General features: G+C 39.2%; 1 protein-coding gene across 2 annotated transcripts in view; it reads right to left on the bottom strand.

Annotated features, from left to right (window-relative positions):
• The window catches only part of GCLC (glutamate-cysteine ligase catalytic subunit), a 61385-nt gene that overhangs the window by 25813 nt on the left and 16999 nt on the right, over nucleotides 1-18573 (bottom strand). For both annotated transcript variants that reach the window (XM_006165712.3, XM_014583031.2), the window contains exons 2-3: nucleotides 1708-1820; nucleotides 725-907 (exon numbers count right to left, since the gene is read on the bottom strand). In XM_006165712.3, coding sequence (XP_006165774.1) covers nucleotides 725-907; nucleotides 1708-1820 — 296 coding nt within the window. The remainder of the gene's footprint in view (nucleotides 1-724; nucleotides 908-1707; nucleotides 1821-18573) is intronic.

Here is an 18573-nt window from a genome sequence, read left to right as displayed (position 1 = left end):
AAGTGTTCTAGGCAGTGGTGCAAACCTCCATTGCTCTTTTGAACCCTGAGGTAAATCTACTTGTCACCATCTGACAGATTTCTAGCATAGATAAATCCAACTTAGGACTAGGCAGGGGTGCATTCTTACATAGAGTCCTGCATATAACACACACAGGATATTTATCGACCTCATTCTAAGCTGAGGGCATAATTTCACCATGCGTATCGACTTTCAGTCATAACACTAGATTTGATGACAATATCCAAATATGACCTAAAGACTCACGTCATTAGTGGTTACTAGGCATCAATGGGGCACCAGGAGCACAGGTGACTTGTCGGCACCACCCGCCAATAGGTGCTCCTTGCACAAGTATATGAGGTAGCAGATGAGAGTCGTCAGGAGACTCAGCTGCTGCCACAGGGCCAGGAGGCTGGGCAGGCATGCTGCTCTCTCCGCCATGCCTGTGGTAGACATTCACATGGATAAGCAGTCATGACAGTCACTGGTCTTTCCCAGGAGCCTGGGTAAGTGCTCTTACCATGGTGCACCCATGAAGCCCTCCCACTAACTGAAGCTGGCCGGCATTTTCTGCCTACAGAGTCTACTGAGTGCAGTACATACAGGGTGAACGGTCTGTAAAGTATGAGAACTAGAGGGTAAGAGGCCTGGGTCACCACTTGCTTTCTTCTAACCTACAGCCCTGATAAATCTGCTGGGGCATGTCAACGTAGACACTAACCTGGGAAATGAAGTTATTGTGCAAAGAGCCTGATTTTCTTCTAATACGGAAGTAGCTTCCTTCCGACGTTTTCTCATGTTGTCCTCAACTGTGTTGAACTCAGACATGGTTCCTCCGTAAGGCTGTCCAGGTGTTCCTTCGATCATGTAACTTCCATATTCCGGTCTCCAAAGGGTAGGATGGCTATGGAGAAACATTTTAGTTCTATCTTATTCCTTAGCTGAAGTCTGCTTATTTTGCAAGTTTTTCATTTTAATTTAGAAATGATACAAATGAATTTAGAAATGGTACAAATGATGTTAATTCTCCATAGCTCTTGAACTACTTGAAAGGTTAACATCTATTGAGTCCAAAATATTTATAAATTAACTGAAAACATCATAGGGTGCTCAGTGTCTAGAATATGCTAGTCCACTTTGCAGGAGAGAAGATGGATCTTTACACATTCAATGCTTGGGGTTCAAACAGAAACACCACTTCCCCAAAACAAGTCTGTGGGTGATGATAGGGAGTACAGCCCCTTTCCTCTCGTTGTCTATTACAGAAATACTGTAAAAAGACCGTGCCAGTCGAGCAAACTCATCTGCAAGTTTTATGTTATGGCATAGTTTGGAATTTTAGTTTTGTTTTGGCAATTTTTTTTTTTTAAAGTTTAATAGTAGTGAACAGGCTTTCTATTCAGCTTACTATACTAAGTGCTTTAATATATTAGTGTATTTAATCCCAGCATGCTAGAGGGAAGTGTTCTTACTAATCCATTTTACAGACAAGGAAACGGAAGCACAGAGAGATTAAATCTTGCCTAAGGTCACTTAGCTATTGCGTAGAGAAACTAGGATTTGAAACCCAGGTAACCTAGAAACAGAGTCTGCGCTCTTACCTGCTATGCTATCCTGTCCTGCTATAAGTGTGAGCGAGTCTGTATTCTAGTAGCTTTACCAGTTTCAGAAACACTAAAACAAGCCTTTAGTACATCAGCTTACTTTGGATTTGTCCTTTCCCCCTTCTCTTGTAGAATTTCAAGAACTTCCTCTCCAGACAGGATCAACTGGACTTTTTTATTTTCATGATCAAAAGATACCAACATGTATTCCACCTATTGAAAATAAGGGTGAGAAAGATTTAACATTCTTCCAGGCTCAAGCTTGGAGCAACCTTTAGAAGAAAAAGGCAGGAAATATGAAGGTTGGGAGGGCTCTGCAGTAACTGGAGACACATTTGCTTATGCTACAGTACATAGTAAGTACTTGTTTGCATAATATGAAATCCAGCAGAAGACAATCGGTCAACAGTAGCACTGTGTGAGGACAGGAACTCTTACTTTTTGGTCCTTCTTTCCCCTATTTTACTTACTATCCCACAGAAAGGTCAAGATGCCCATTTTGACAAATTTTACTTTCAGAAAGATGTGTTTCAAAGCTAAGATTAGGTAAATTACAGATGTAAAAAAGTTTCATTTTAAAATTTATTTCCTGGGGACCAGCAGATGGTGTAATGGTTACACCACTGGACTCCCATATGGCTGACCGCAGTTCGGGTTCCAGACCCGGTGGCTTGCATGAGTGCCCAAAATCCCAGGAGGGGAATGCAGAAGGGACTGCATCACCTCTCTGGGGGGTGATAGCTCACTTTCTCTCTCACAGTCTCTGTCTCTCTCCAGTGAGGACACATGCGCTATGGCAAAAATCTCTAAAAAATAGAAAAAAGAATTATTTCTCAATTGGCTTACTGTTAAGTTTAAGGAGGAGGCTATCTGGATTCTAGGTAAGGTAGATTATTTACTTCTTGGGGGACTCATCAACAATCCCAGTACAAGTTCTACTTCTTGAAAGTTAAACCACCATCATAAAGACATCGATGTGATATTTTAGGGATTTCAACAAGTTATTTTTGGTTTCTCATTAGTAATTTTACACAACTTCCGCCCTTTGAAACCATATTATATTCATAATGCATAGTATACTGATGCATTTATAGTAATACCTGCTAGAATTCTGATGAAAGAGTTAAGGCTTTTCTGAGGAAAATTATAAAAATCTAAAAAAAGAAATAGAAAACAACACAAAAAAAGTGGAAAGAAATCCCATGTTCCTGAATTGGAAGAGTTAATATAATCAATCAAAATGGTGATTCTACCCAAATTAATCTACATATTATATACAATTCCAGTCAAATGACCAGAGACATTCTTCACAGATTTACAAAAGACAATCATAGAGTTTGTCCAGACTCATTAAAGACCCCATATTGCCAAAGCAATCCTGCACAAGAAGAGTGGAGTAGGAGACATCTCTCTCCTTGACCCCAAAATATATTACAAAGCGGTGACAATCAAAACAGCATGGTATTGGCACAAAAACAGGCATGTGGACTAATAGAACAAAAGAGAGACCTCAGAAATAAACCCCCAAACATACAGCCAACTGATTTTTGACGAAGGGTCCCAGGCAATACAGTGGGAAAAAGAAAATCTCTTAAGCAAACAGTGCTGGAAAAACTCTTATCTGCCTTCAGAAAGATGAATCTGAACCCGTCTGTCATAATTAACAAAAATCAACTCAAAGTGGATCAAAGATCTAAACGTAAGACCATAAACTATAAAACTATTGGTGGAAAACACTGGAGAAACTCTGGAGACATTGGGATAGGCAAAGACTTCTAAAATAAGACCCCAAAGCATAGGCAATAATCCTCAAGACAGATAAATGGGATTACATCAGATTAAGAAGTTTCTGCACAGCAAAACACACAGTAATTAGGGTGAGTCAACAATCTTGGGAATGGAAGAATATTTTTGTATACTATGTCTCAGATAAGGACCTGATAACCAGAATACACAAGGAACTTAAGTGGCTTAACCCCCACCCCCCAAAAAAGATCAACCCAATTAAAAGATGGGGAAATATGCTGAACAAAGAACTCTCTAAGGAGGACATACAAGCAGCCAAAAAGCTATGAAAAAATGCTCAGCATCCCTCATCAAAAGGGAGCTGCAGATCAAAACCACAATGAGATACCACTTGACCCATTCAGAATGGCAAATAAAAAAATAAAAAATAAATATAAAAAGTGCTGATGGGGCTGTGGTGACAGGGGAACTCTCCTTTACTGTTACTGGAAAAGTCAATTGGTCCAGTCACTGTGGAGACCAATATGGAGGTTCCTCAAAGATCTAAAAATAGAACTACCATATGATCCAGCAGTTCCACTCCAAAGGACAGGAAAACGCTCAGTCGAAAAAGTGCTTGCACATCCATGTTTATTGCGGCATTATTCACAATTGCTAAGACATGGAACCAATTCATGTCCACGAACAGCTGAATGAAATGAAAAAGAGTGGCTCATTTACTCTATGAAATACTACTCAGCCATAAAAAAAAAAACAACAAAAACCTGGCATTTGACAGAAAGTGGGCAAATATGGAAGATTTACTGCTGAGTGAAGTAGATCAGATTATGAAAGAGACTATATGTCTCCACTTAATATATACCAACTTTCCATACTGTATGGCAGAAACTGAAAGATTATAGAGGATATAGAAGTATGGAAAATGGTTATGGATACTGGAGACAGTGTAGGAAGAGGAAGAAGCGGGGAGAGTGTGAGAAAATAAATTAAAAATAGAGAAGCAAGACATTTATGGGACACAGAAATAGACCGCTGTCGATTGATAAAAACATTTATACTATCCTCAACTGGACTAGTGTGAGATGTGTTCAGGCTGAGTAAATTCACTTTACAAGCTAAGTGATATATAGTCACTGAATGTATAAAATTAAATAAAGACTTTTCTGGGCAGAGTACAATCAGAACTAGCGTTTGTTTTCCCTTACATGTTTTAAATCATTATAGTTGGTACAAATTAGTAAAGATTACACCCACCATCCCTATGTAAGCGAAAAGGTATGGAATTTGATTATTCTGGCAAATGCTTAAAAAGTACCTTTTGAGAGACCAGCAGGTGGCATGGTGGTTAAGGCGTTAAACTCACACATGCCCTACTGCAGTTGAGTCCTGGACACAGCAGCTTGAAAATCACAATAGGCTCGTGTGCATGCATACCACAAATCCCAGGAAAACAAAGGAGAAAGGACTGCTGTGTGGCCATCCCCCCGGGGGGTTATTTTTCACTTTCTCTCTCTCTCTGGCGAGTGTACATTCCCCTATGGCAAAAACCTAAAGTACCCTTTGCACAAAGTACCAAGTTACTGTAGTGAAGAGGTAGAAAAACTGATGTCCCACAGTCCACACATGTACTTAAGTTTGGCTGAGAGTAATATTAGTTTTTCAAAAAGCCAATATTAGTTTTTCAAAAAGCTCATGAAGGGATCAGCAGATGGTGGAATGGTCACCTTGCTGGACTTCTATATAGTCGACAGCAGTCTGAGTCTCAGGCCTGGTGGCTTAAAACTCATGTGGGGCATGTGTGCGTGCATGCCCAAAATCCCGAGGAGAAGGGATTGTGGTGTGGTCATCCCCTCTGGGAGGGTGACTTCTTGCTTTCTGTTTCTGTCTTTCTAGTGAGTGCACCACTCTATAGCAAGAATCTTAAAAAAAAAAAAAAAAGAAAGAAAAAAAGAAAAGAAAGAAAGAAAGAAAGAAAGAAAGAAAAAGTTCAGGAAAAAATGTGTATTATGGAAAAATTATGCATATGGATTTCAAATTTTTTTGCCAAAATAGACTCATACTTTAATTCCATTTTCCACGAACTTTTTGAAGTCCCTTTGTATATCCACCATCTGTCACCCTGATATTTAAACATCCAAACTCAGATTCTTGGTTTTAACAACAAATACCCAGAAACCCTACACTAAGCCTGTATCTGCAGGGCTGGGGGTGGGGTGAGAATGCTCTTTAGGGTACATATTCTTGGTCTGCCTGGCCTGCTCTGTTTATTTGTGCCTGCCTGCCCAGTCTTGAAAGGCATTTCAGTCAGCCGTCCCCATCACTGAAATGGTAAGTTAAGAGATTGTTTTGCCCTTCAGCTAAAAAATATGAAGAGGAAAAAAGGTTAGTAACCACAGGAAATAGCCCGTCAAGTTTAAACAACAACCAAAAGTAAAGTTTCAATTAACTTTTATTAGTTTTCATACTAATTAGTTTAGTTTCCATCATAATTATTTTGTTTAAGGAATGTAGCAAGGGGTCAGCTATGTAGCCCAGTGGTTAAGGCAGCTGGATCCACATGACTGACTGTGTGGTTAGTCTCAGACCTGGCAGCTTGAGAAACACACCAGGTATGTATGCATGTGTGCCCAAAATCCTTAAAGGAGGGAGAGATGGAGGAGAAGGGGTTGTGATGTATCCATTCACCACGCAGATGCTTTCTCTTCTCCTGTTCTCTCCCTGGCAAGCACACAAGCCCACTAACAAAAAAAGGGGGGGGGGGGGAGTAAGACTGGCTTCATTTGGGAACCAGAAATGTGAGGTCTGCACTGCAGAATCACTCAATGTCAACTGATTGAAAACTGTAGACAGCAGAATTTGGAACCATTCCCAATATCAAGTACAGGTTGCCAGATAGCATCTGTGACTCCTAAATACCTAAACGTTCTTGTTCCACCAGGTTTTAAGTCTTAAGACACAAGAAAAAAATCCTAAGAGTGGAGAACAAATTATCTTTAAGCATAATGAGAAAGGGTATGCCATAAACTTTCCATATATGGTTCTTAATCTTTAGGTCAATCGAGTAAAAGTAGGTACAATCAGCCCCTTTATAGGTAAGTAAAGAGGCTCAGAGAGGCTGAGTGAGCTACTACCCAGGACCACAAGCAATGGGCAGGGATCTGAACTCAGCCCTGCATGGGCTCAAGGTCAATCTTAGTAAGTGATAATAAGCTTTTTATACAATGGTTGTAAGCTACATGAGGCAGGGAAGGTTAGAATACTGGCTGAAAATCTCTCAAATTTATTTTGCCTCAATTGTATGAATGGGGTCTGTTGTATCATAGAAGCTGAGATGTAACTATCAGTCCTGGTCCTAAATTTAAATAAATGAATCAGTTCATCTCTTAGGCCCAGGATGAAGTCTGCTTGTTCTATGTAGCATTCTTCTTCCTTCATTTTTTTTTTTTTTTTTTTTTTTTTTTTTTTGGTAGAGGCTTTTTTCTGAGGGAGTCTGTGCTCACTGGAGAGAGAGAGACAGTGAGAAATCACCTCTCCCTCCACCCCCCCCCAAGGATGGATAGTCACACCATAATCCCTTCTTCTCCATTCTCCTCCTGCGATCTTAAGCACACACACACATGTGCCCAGAGTGATTTTCAAGCCACCAGGTCCAGGACTCAAACAGCAGTCAGCCATGTGGGAGTCCAGTGATGTAACCGCTATACCATCTGCTGGCCCCTCTATACAGTATTCTCAACTTTCAGCTAGACAGAATCTTCCTCCTTCACTCACTGGCTTCAAGATCTCTATTTGGCATCACTGGCTACCAGAGTTATCTTCTTACCCAGATAACATATTTTTAAAAGAAAGATGAAAATCTACTTCCTAGCTTTACTGGTTCCCCATCATTTATCTATTATCAAAAGGAGCAAGAACTTTTGTAGCAATTATGTAAGCTGAATTGCAATAGCTTTTGTTTCTTAGTTTTGAAAAAGTTGAAATTCTTAGTTTAAAAAAATAATCACTTAGCTCACAAGTTTAAAGCGTGAAGTGCAAAAGGACAAAAACTCAAACTCATTTTAAGTTCTAAATATCAGCCAAATGGATGACATTTAAAATATTAACAAACATAACTCTCCTTAATTAAAAAATAAGCTTTCCATGGTCTCATTAAGCAAACGAAACTGAAAAAACACCAGGATATTTACTAATGAAGAGAAACTTACATTTTGATAAAATCTAAACTCAGTTGAAGCCTTAAGAATTTCCTGAAATTTTTCTAACTAGAATTTAAGACTTCTAGGGGGCCAGCGGGTGGCGTGGTGTTTATGGGTGCTGGACTTCCATATGGCTGACTGTGGTTTGAGTTCCAGACCTGGTGGCTTGCTTTCTCTCTCTCTGTCCCTTTCTGGACAAATTAAATCAATAAAGTTATATGAAATGATTCTTAAAAAAAAAAAAAAAGACTTCTGAGTGCTCATCATAGTCACCCTATTTTTTCTGCATCAATTCTAAACATTTTTTTCTTTTAATTCTGACACAGGACGCATGTGCTTGCCAGAGAGCAAGAGAGAGGGGGAGAAAGCACCCCCACAAAATCCAAGGGTCATGGTCACATCATGATTCCTACTCCATTTCTCCATCCTGTCAAGATTTTGGGCATGCATGCACACACACGTATGCACACACACACACACACACACTTAGCATGTTTTTCAAGTCACTCAAGCTGCAATTTGAACCATGCAGTCAGTCATGTGGGATCCGACTCCCTTAACCATCAGTCTACAGGCTAGCCCCCAACATTTTTCTTGAACCTCTTAGGTTTTCGTTATTTAATCTCATAATTGCCTTAATACATTTATGTTTATTTCCAATTCTAGATCAAGCACTCAAATAATTACTTGAATATTTTTAAAAATTGTATTTATTATTATTCTTCAATCTGACCAGAGAGATAGAGAGAGAAGGAGAGTGAGAAGGCAAAGCTGCCGGTTCCAATACTTGAACTGCAGTCGCAGCCATGTGGAAGTCTATCATTTTAACAACCATGCCACCTGCCAGTCCCCTATTACCTGGATTTTTAAAAGCTAAATCGGAGCTGAAATAAAATTTCGTCCAGGAATCTAGATGATGAATGAAGACAATGCTTTCTCAATATAAAACACATAAGATCACAATTATTTCATGATTTCTGACTTTTTATTCCCATCTTAAACTTCCTTTCTGTATCCAAAGAAAGAAACAGACAACAATTAAGAGAAAATAACAAAAGATACAGAGGTCCTTCTGTACTACAGCACTGATTCCAAGGATTAAACTGTACTAGCTTCCTAACTTTGAATAGCAGCTAGTCTACACACCCAGAATTCCAGCAACATTTCTTCATGCACACTACACACACAACTCTGAAAGCATATACCCAAAACACATTATATTAGGTCATCAGGAAAGTAGTGACATATTTTTCTATGTAAAAATGCAGCATGACTTTCCTGACAACCCAATAAATGGGTTGGATAGTGACTAATTCAAACATACCACCTCAGAAGTAGCAAAAGAAACAAAAAGAGTAAACTCTATTCTTCAGTCTACAGATCTCAAATCCCTAGAGGCGACTAAAGGTCACTGTTGCTCAGCACAGCACTCATCAGTTATCCTTCTAAATGGGACAGAATAAGACAATAAAAATATCCAACCACTTGGCAAGACACTCATATTTTAAATGCACACTACTTTTCCTACAAATGAAAAATTAAAATTGCTTAGATTTCTATTGCTAAAAGGCCAACAAATAAAAATAGGATACGAATCACTAATATCTCTGAGCTGTTGAATCAAGGACAAAGACACATATAAAAGACTATTATGTACTTTGCTTTATGTGTTCTATAGTGTTGCTAGGAACCACCTGGACACAATAATTCTTAAGTCATTTAATGCAGGTTTAAACAAGGGTTGGGTGCTTTATGTTGATCTGAAATTATGCCAATAAAAATAAAGAATCTTAATTGAGTATGATGTTGAGGATGACCTAAGTACTCAGTATAATGCTAAATATAGAGTAGACAGTAAAATACTTTGAGCATTAAAGATTAAGATAAGTTATTAGTATTCAAATTTTAAAGGTTTATATTAAGTCTCTAAATGGCATTAACCCCTAGTTTAACATAATTTTTCTTTTTTTGATAGTCTACCTTGAGGGTAAAGGTCTCAGAGAGTTTAGAATTTGAGGGCTAGATAGACATTTTATGAAATACTGACTTCTTGGGATCAGCAGGTGACATGGTGGTTAAGGTGCTGGATGCCCACATGGCTGACTGTGGTTCGAGTCCTGGACCTGGCGGGTTGCATTCTCACTTCCTTCGGTCTCTTTTCTCTGTCTATCTCTCTCTGGTGAGTGCACATGCCCTATAAAAAATTAAACAAATTATAACAGTAAATAAATTCTTAATAAAAAAAAAAACAGACCTCCTAATTTCTATTCCCTGAAGGCAAAAATAGTGCTTAACCAGGAAACAATCTAGTTCTACAAGACTCAAAGCACTAATAGGCAGTTCTCCATTCAAGGTTATACTTGAGAAAGTTCCTCTAAAGTTTCAGAGAACACCTGAGAAAGACCAAAAGAGCAGCGGTGTTTACAACAGTGGAAAATTCACTAAGAAATTTTAATACAGATATAAAGAAATTTGATATGCCTCAAGATTTGGTTTAAGGTGCCCTCCCATGTTAGACGTGTGTAATGATGATACTACAAGTAGTACCACGTAGCTGGGCCTAGGATTTCATTCCCATAGCAATCTGAAAGCTTTTTCAGATTCTTTCCCTTCTCTCTCTCTCTCAGAATTTTGAAAGAATACATTTGTGATTTTTTTCTTTCTATAAAAGTTGATCTTGTACATCTGTAATAAATTGGAAAGTGTTCAGAACTCAGAAAGAAAACAAATAAATAATATCATGCACTGTTCTATGTAGTAATGTTTGAGCAATTCTAGGGGAGCACTGGGTAATGTGTATTCTTTTGTGTATATATTTTACAGATATGGTGATATTTAAAAATGATGACTACTGATATATTGAACTGCCTTATGTCCCCAAAAGGAAATGTTTTAGTTGTCTAGCCTACTGTTATATCAAATGCCTAATACCATTTCACAATAAGCCCCTTCTGCACTTTAAAATATGGAGGGCCAGCCAGTAGTATGGTGGTTAGGGCAGCTGGAGCTGACACAGCTGACTGCAGGTTTGAGTCCCGGATCCAGCAGCTTGGAAAGCATGCCAGGCACATGTGTGTGCATGCCCCAAATCTCAAAAGAATGGAAAACGAAGGATTCTGGAATGACTGTCTCCCATGGGGAGTGCTTTCTCACCCCCCACTTCTGCCTCTCTCCAGCAAGTATATGTGTCCTACAGCAAAATTTTAAAAAGGTAGTTCATATCACAGAATCACACAAAACACTCTATGGAAGTTCACACTTTTAGAAACCAAAATAAATGTGCCCTCACCCTAACCTGGTCTTCTATTGGCATCCTAGATAAGGTAGGATTTTAGCTTACAGAGCAGGTTGCCTTTTATTTATATTAATCTCAATTTGAACACTGCATCAAAAATCAATGAAGTTTCTACATGATTAGGTAGAATAACTTAATTGAATCATTACCTTGGCCCACAGATAAAACATCCTTCATATGTCTAAATTAGTGTCATGAGGCCAAGTGAAAAATGTTGAAACTTTAAGAAAGGGAAAGAAAATGGAATTACAGAAAAAATTGTAAATCTCATAAAGGAGGAAAATGACACCCTTTGCAGAAATCATACTGTCTGTTCTTGTAGCTACTACTGTGGCTATTTAGATTTTAAATACATGTAAAATAAGATAAAAAATTAAGTTCCCTAGTCCCTACTGAAGAGTATAGATTAGAACATTTTTAGTACTGCAATGAGTTATATTGGACAGCACTGGAATAAAATGAGAAAAACTACACCCTGGACACACCAACTCATTACTCTTGGCACAAAAGAAATCCTTGTATGTAGATCTCTCTTCCATGCCCTGCAGATGGCATGAGACATTTATTTTCTTAGTCCTCCAAATTTATGTTAGTTGATTTTTTTTTTTTAATCATTCCACTATACTTCAGGCATCTATCAGTTTTAGTTTTCTGACAGTTGTAAAAACCACCAGGACATCTACCTTATTTCGGAACCAAATCTAGCAGAACCAATGTTCTCACAAATTAACCTCACGAAAGGAAGCACATCGAGTTGCTAATGGTGATGTTTACTGTGGCCACCAATACAACCCAGCACTACGCAATTCAGAAACCTAAACCAGAAGACATTTCCTCTTAAATATAAGTAGCTCTTACTTACCTCAAAAAAAAAAAAAAATCCCTGAACTTCAATATTATAGCTTCTAGGTTCCCAGGACAAACGAATTTCAGGGCTCTTTCCTGAGAACATACACCCTGTCACGCTCCATCATAGTGTGGATGGCAAGAAAGAGGGTATTCTGGTCCCCAGAAGCTGCAGTAGCCAGGGCACAGGGGGCGCTGGCACACTGAAGTGGGTGAGGACTATCCACAATCTCTGCAGTGCTCCTACTCAGTGCAGGAGAGTTCAGGGCTCCAGCATGGGGACGTGGCTGTGGTTGGAGAGGACACCCACTTCATATGTGGTGTTCGGCTCAGTGCCTGGGAGCTGAGCAGCACATTCCATTGTAAGGTATGTTTATCAATTAGGTTGTGCTACTGCAAAGAATATGAGTGATTCAGGGTTTTAGTTCCTAGAACTGGTGTTAGGCTAACTCACCCAACAAAGAAGTGGGTGTACATTCTAAAGAGACTACAAGCCAATGCCAAAACAGAGAAATTCTAACTCCAAAGCTACCAATGTGCCGAGAGGGGCCTCCTATACCCCTAAGGGGCAAGGTGCTTATGTGTCAAAACCCACAGGTATAAAGCCATTCCACCATCAAAAAAATCTTGAGTAGAAGGTGGGTGGGAGAGGAGAGGAGAGGGAAAAAGAAAACCCTTAAGGGTTATAGGAATGCCAGCTGACAGGAACAATGGATCCTGGAATAGCATACCACAACTGAATAATAAGAAAACAAAAATGAAAAAAAACAAAAACAAATAAACATTGTCAATTTTGTATATAGATATCTTTTTTAAAAAAAATCCTTTTTGCATTTTATTTATTTTTAACTTCTGCATTCAGTAAATAAATATACCATAATTATGCTCTTAAAAAAAAAAAATCTGAGTGTGGATCTAATCACATCCGATAAAGGCCATTAGGGACCACAATGTGAAATTGTACCTGGAAGTTATAACAGTTTCCACCAACAGAGTAATTCTAACCCACTTAAGACAGGATTGGGAAGATCAGCAGGTAGTGTAATGGATATGTTTCTGGACTCCCATGTAGTCAACTGTGGTTCAAGTCCTGGACTCAGCAGTTTAAAAATCACACCAGACATGTGTGCATGCATGCTTAAAATCCCCAAAGGAGGATGGAGAAGAAGGGATTGCAAGCATAGCCATCCCCCCTGAGGGGTGGGTGGGTAGGGGGGGCGTGATTTCTCACTTTCTGTCTCTCTGAGGAGAGAGAGATTTTTTTGTATCATACAGAAAAAAAAAAAAAAAAACAGGATTGGGAAGAATTAGACTTGTCAATACAGCTCATTGTATGCCATATTTGAAATTCATGTTAAAGGATGAAAATCTGAGTGATAAGGCAAAGCTCCTGGCTCAGGGCTCCAATTCCAGCCTGCTACCTGCTACCCACGATGAGGCTGTCTGCACAGCCACATAACTATCAAGTGAGGTCAGCGTGATTTTCATATAAAGGGCTCATCCTGCATCTGTCTTTTCACAGGGCTCTCTTGCCAGCAGAAGATTAGCTGGGAAGGCTGTGGACACATTACTAAACTTGTTAGCATTTGCCCCGTGGACCGAGAAATTTACCATGCATATTCAATAGTGTCCCTTCAAAAGAGTGTTGGTATATCACTAGGACAGAATTACTGGCCAAGTGATAGTGAAAAATACTTAAGCCTTCCATTTGCAGCTCTCAGACAAATTCACGTCTTTATCACAAAAAATACCTACTTCCTACCTTACCACTATCCTTCTGCTATTCTTTCCACCTTCCACCATATCTCTTGTTGGAACCTATTGTCACAGGGCTCTTTCCTCCTGCTTATTGGGAGGCAGCACAGTGGAGAATCCAGATTCTTACAGGTCCCAGAAAAGGGTCATACAGCCTCTCATCTTAGAGTTTAATTCTGCTTAATCAGCATTTAGTTTAAAAAAAAAAAAAGTTAACTGAATCCAAAGGACTACAAAAATATCCAGGGAGAGGATAAAAAAGATGACCGTGTATCTGTATGAACATTTATGTAATCAGAAACATCTGTTAGGGGGTTCTTTTGTAATCTTATTGAGGAAGTTAAGTTCAACTACCAAATTCATAGAATACAGAAAGTTCTCTAAAGAGCACACACAGAATGAGTCTTAGTCATATGAACTCTTTTTTTAAAAAAATAATTCTTCACTTACTTTTACTTATTTATTCATTTATTTTAATTTGACCAGAGAGAGACACTGAGGTAGAGATAGAGAGGGAAAAGTAAGAAAGCAAGCCGCCAGGTCTGGGACTCAGACCACAGTCGGCTATATGGGAGTTCAGTGCCTCAACCACCCACCACCTGCCAGTCTCTTTATAGATATATATAAACTCTTTAAAGACATACCTAGCTAGATAAGCAAGTCTCCTGGATACCTATAAAGATGTATCTAAAATGGAATCAGCAGATGGTGTAATGGTTATGTCGCTGGACCCCCATGTAGTGGTTTGAGTCCCAGACTTGGTGGCTTAAAACCCATGCTGGGCACATGTGTGTGCATACCCATATACATGCGTGCCCAGAATCCCAGAAGGAGAATGGAGGAGAGAGAACTGCAGCGCGGCCATCCCCCTAGGGGGGTGATTTCTCGCTTTCTGTCTCTCCAGCGAGTGCACGCGGCCTAAAGCAAAAATCTCTTAAAAAAAAAAAAGTATCTAAAATGAACTCTTGGCTAGAGATCTAAGTTTACTACATGTTCATATTTCCCCATCTTTTTTTTTTTTTTTTGGAGAGGTTTTTGCTATAGGGCGTGTGCGCTCGCCAGACAGACAGAGACAGACAGAGAGATAGAAAGCGAGAAATCACTCCCCAGAGGGGAGGGCCACATCGCAATCCCTTCTCCTCCATTCTCCTCTCAGGATCTTGGGCACACACGCACGCACACGCGCCCAGTGTTTCCCCATCTTCTTAAACTCTGAGAAACAACTACTGACTAGAGATTTGGGGTCATCATTCTCATATACTTAATCCACTACATCCAGTTTCACTATACAATGGTGATAACTCTGTAGTCATAGAAATGCCACCTTAATGACACAAACTCATATCCTTTCCCAGTACAAGTTTGTCTCCTTGTATGATTAAGATTTTCAAAGACTGGGACCAGCAGTTAGCGTAATGGCTATGTTGCTAGACTCCCATGTAGTCCACCGCGGTTTGCGTCCCAGACCCGGTGGCTTAAACTCACACCGGGCGTGTGTGCATGTGTGCCCAAGATTCCAAGAGGAGAATGGAGGAGAAGGGATTGTGGCGTGGCCATCCCCCCAAGGGGTGATTTCTCGCTTTCTGTCTCTCTGTGTCTGTCTGGCGAGTGCCCGTGCCCTATAGCAAAAACCTCTCAAAAAAAAAAGTAAAAAAATTCAAAAAAAAAAAAAAAAGATTTTCAAGGACTGTATGAGCTATATAAGCATGGATACAAGGCCAGCAGGTAGCAGGATGGTTAAGGCAGGCACTGGACTCCTGCATGGCCAACTACAGTTCAAGTATCGGACCTGGTGGCTTGCTTTCTCACTTTCTCTCTCTCTGGTCAAATTAAAAAATAATAATAACCAATAAAATTAAATAAATAATTCGTAAAAAATAAAATGGATGGGCTTTGTGGTGATATTTTGGCCAGAAATAAATTTTTGCTTTTTCTCTAAATACTTAATGTATTCCAGACATGCCGTTGCCAGAGCTCCCCCTGTCAGCCCAATTGGGAGATCCAGTGGCTTCATTTCAGTTCTCACTCTTCCATATCTTCCCCAAGTCTGCCATCGTTATCCCTGCACACAGCAGTCCTGCTACCTCCTACTCTGTTCCTTCTCAGGGTCTCACACTGTATTCCTGACCCACACATGCATACTCCGTAGAGTTCTGAGGCCCAGCTTAAGCTTCCTCTGTGCTATCTCGCTCTCCACCTTGGCTTAACCACCCTCTTCAGGCTCATGGCTGCCAAACCCACACGGCTGGCTCTGATACTGCTCCAGCTCTGTCTTCTCATGGTCTACGTGCCATTTCTACTGTAGGAATGCCAGACTCTTCAATTTAAAGGGTTCTGAACCAAAATTCCAAACTAATTTCCCATGCAGGGCTCTTTATTCACTTGGAATCTGGGTAGGAGATGTGTCCAGTCCAGTACTAAGAACTCAGATTCCTTGTCAAGAATCTTTTTGCATGATTATTTTTAGTACCTTCCTTTCTTTCCTAGCAAAGACTAGGTCCTGTTGGACCAGCAAGTGGTGTGGAGGTTAAGGCAGCTGGATGCTACATGGCTGATTGTGTAGTTGGATTTCAGAACCCAGAGGTTTGAAAATCACACTGGGTGCTTGTGTGTGTATGTCCAAAATCCCAAGAGAAGGGAATGCAGAGTGACTGTCTCCCCTGGCTGGGTCGAGGGGTGGAGAGGTATTTTTCACTTTCTCTCTGTCTCTCTCCGGTCAGCATGTGTACCCTCTGGCAAATTAAAGAATTAAAAAAAAGACTAGGTCCTGTTGTGTGAGCTTTTTCTCTCTAGTGACTCCCCCTAATCCATTTTTCACACCACTACCAAAATAGTCTAAAGAAATCTCCCTGTGTCATTTTTAGGCTATCTATCTATCTATATATATATGTGTGTATATATATATCCACACACACATATCTTCCCACATGACATATCCTTTTTTTTTTTTAAGAATTATTTATTATTTTAAAATTTAGCTATAGGGAACTTGTAACTCACCAGAAAGAAATAGAGGGAAAGTGAGAAAGCAAGATGCCAGGTCTGGGACTTGAACTGCAGTTGGCCACATGGGAGTCCAGCAGCCTTAACCACCACGTTACCTGCAGGCCAACCACATGGCCTATTATGAAGTAGCTTCAACCTTTCTAGGCTTAACCTTTAGCCATTCCTTGTTCCCTGTGTAGGTCCTATGTTACAGTCACACTAACCAACACTCTCTCAACTCTAGACTCCTCCATAGTCTCACATCTGTATATGTACTTTTCTTGCCTTCTCAACCTTTGAAATTCTACCAAAAGTGGTGCCCCCACTAATAACTATGAGACATTCCCCCCTTCAGAATCTCTAGGTAAATTAAAAACTCCTCCTTTTCCCTCTTCCTTCTCTACCCAGTCAGCCTTGAATTCCTCAAGGACAAAGAGCTTATCTCTTTTCTAGGATTTTCTCTTCAATCTCATGATCAAGCATAGTAAAATGTTCAAAATATAGGAGACCCTCAATAAACACTTCTTAATTTAAAAGTCATCCATCATGGAAGTTAAGCCTTTATTTTGCAACATGTAAGTAAAATTTAATTCTCAGCTTTTCTGAAGGAAATAATCTGCAATACTATCTTGCTTTTTACAAAAAAGTTGTGACGCTCCATAGGTTTACTTAGAAAGTTAAAGAAAAATTTCTAGAAACTTAATATTTATGACTTTCTAATTAGATTATTTTTAAGTAGCCAGTACAGTATGTTAATTCAGAAAAAATGTCAACACTCAGGTGACAGGATGAGGAAATAGATTCTTACATTTCTCACATATTTCCTGATTTTCATAAACTGCATGGCATTTAAAGCATTCTGAAACAGTTATAAGCTGTTAAGAGACACAACCAAAATAAGCACATAAACACACAGTTTAAAGCCAAATTGGTAGGGTTTTTGATTCATCTTTTGCATGAGGAAACTGGTCCAAAGAATTGAAGTTCTGTACCTAAGACCACACAACTATTTGAGGGAATACCCAGGACTTAGACTCTGATTCTTTAGACTAAAAGCTCATTCATAAAAAGTATGCAAACATTCAAAGTAATTGTGTTTTTATCAAATACACAATCATCGACTGGTAACAGTGATACTAAATTATGAATATTATAGCATAGGAGCAAAGAAAACCCTTGCTTTAATAGGAACCATATTTACCCTTCAACTTGAAACACTACAGAAACAAAGAAAAAAAATACATGAAAGAACAGCTTTCAAGATACTAGACATCATATAATGAAAGGCAGGGAACCTTAAGAGAAGAAAATTGAATCTAAACTTACTACCTAGAGAGAGTTTAGGTTTTTTTTTTTTTAATTTAAATGTATTTGTTTACGTTCATTCACTGTACATCATTACAGCATACAAAATGAGATTTTCCATCCAGAGTACACTGTATATTGTCTCAATCAAGCACATCAACATACATGTTATTGTCAACAAATAATCTTCCATTTCTTATTTCCTGTATGTTTTGCTTCCCCCCACCCCATCCTTGATTCCCTATCTCTTACCCTCAGCCATCTCCCACTCTCTTCCCACACTGTCTCTGGTATCTATGTTTACTTTCTATACTGTTTTCCCCCCATTTTTTATTGTATTACTAAAGATCTTAATTAATCTAAGTATTTTCATAGCAAACACAGCTGATTTATACATTTCCATGAACGCAAGTCTAACTTTAGGCATCCTATAAAGTAGCACCTAGCTGGGGCTATATATCTTACTGCGGTCATCGAATGGACGTTTTTTTCAGAAACTTTTTTTTTTGTACTGGGGCTATATATCTTACTGCGGTCATCGAATGGACGTTTTTTTCAGAAACTTTTTTTTTTGTAACTTAATTTACATTCTCTCCCTAAGCATCATCATAGCATACAAAATGTGATTTCCCATCTAGAATATACTGCATAGTGACTTAATCATGCATATTATTATCCAAAATTTTCTACCGCTCTTTCTGACCCTCTGTCCTTTCCCACCCTCTTCTCCCACTGTCTCTGGTGTCTACAATTGTCTTCTATTCCTTTTCCACCCACATTGTATTGATCACACAATTTCTTAAATAATCTAACTACTTTCAATGGTAAGTTCATATGG

The sequence above is a fragment of the Tupaia chinensis genome, unplaced genomic scaffold (assembly GCF_000334495.1).
Source record: "Tupaia chinensis unplaced genomic scaffold, TupChi_1.0 Scaffold144010_1, whole genome shotgun sequence".
Taxonomy (NCBI): domain Eukaryota; kingdom Metazoa; phylum Chordata; class Mammalia; order Scandentia; family Tupaiidae; genus Tupaia; species Tupaia belangeri.
This window is presented reverse-complemented; position numbering and strand designations above follow the sequence as displayed.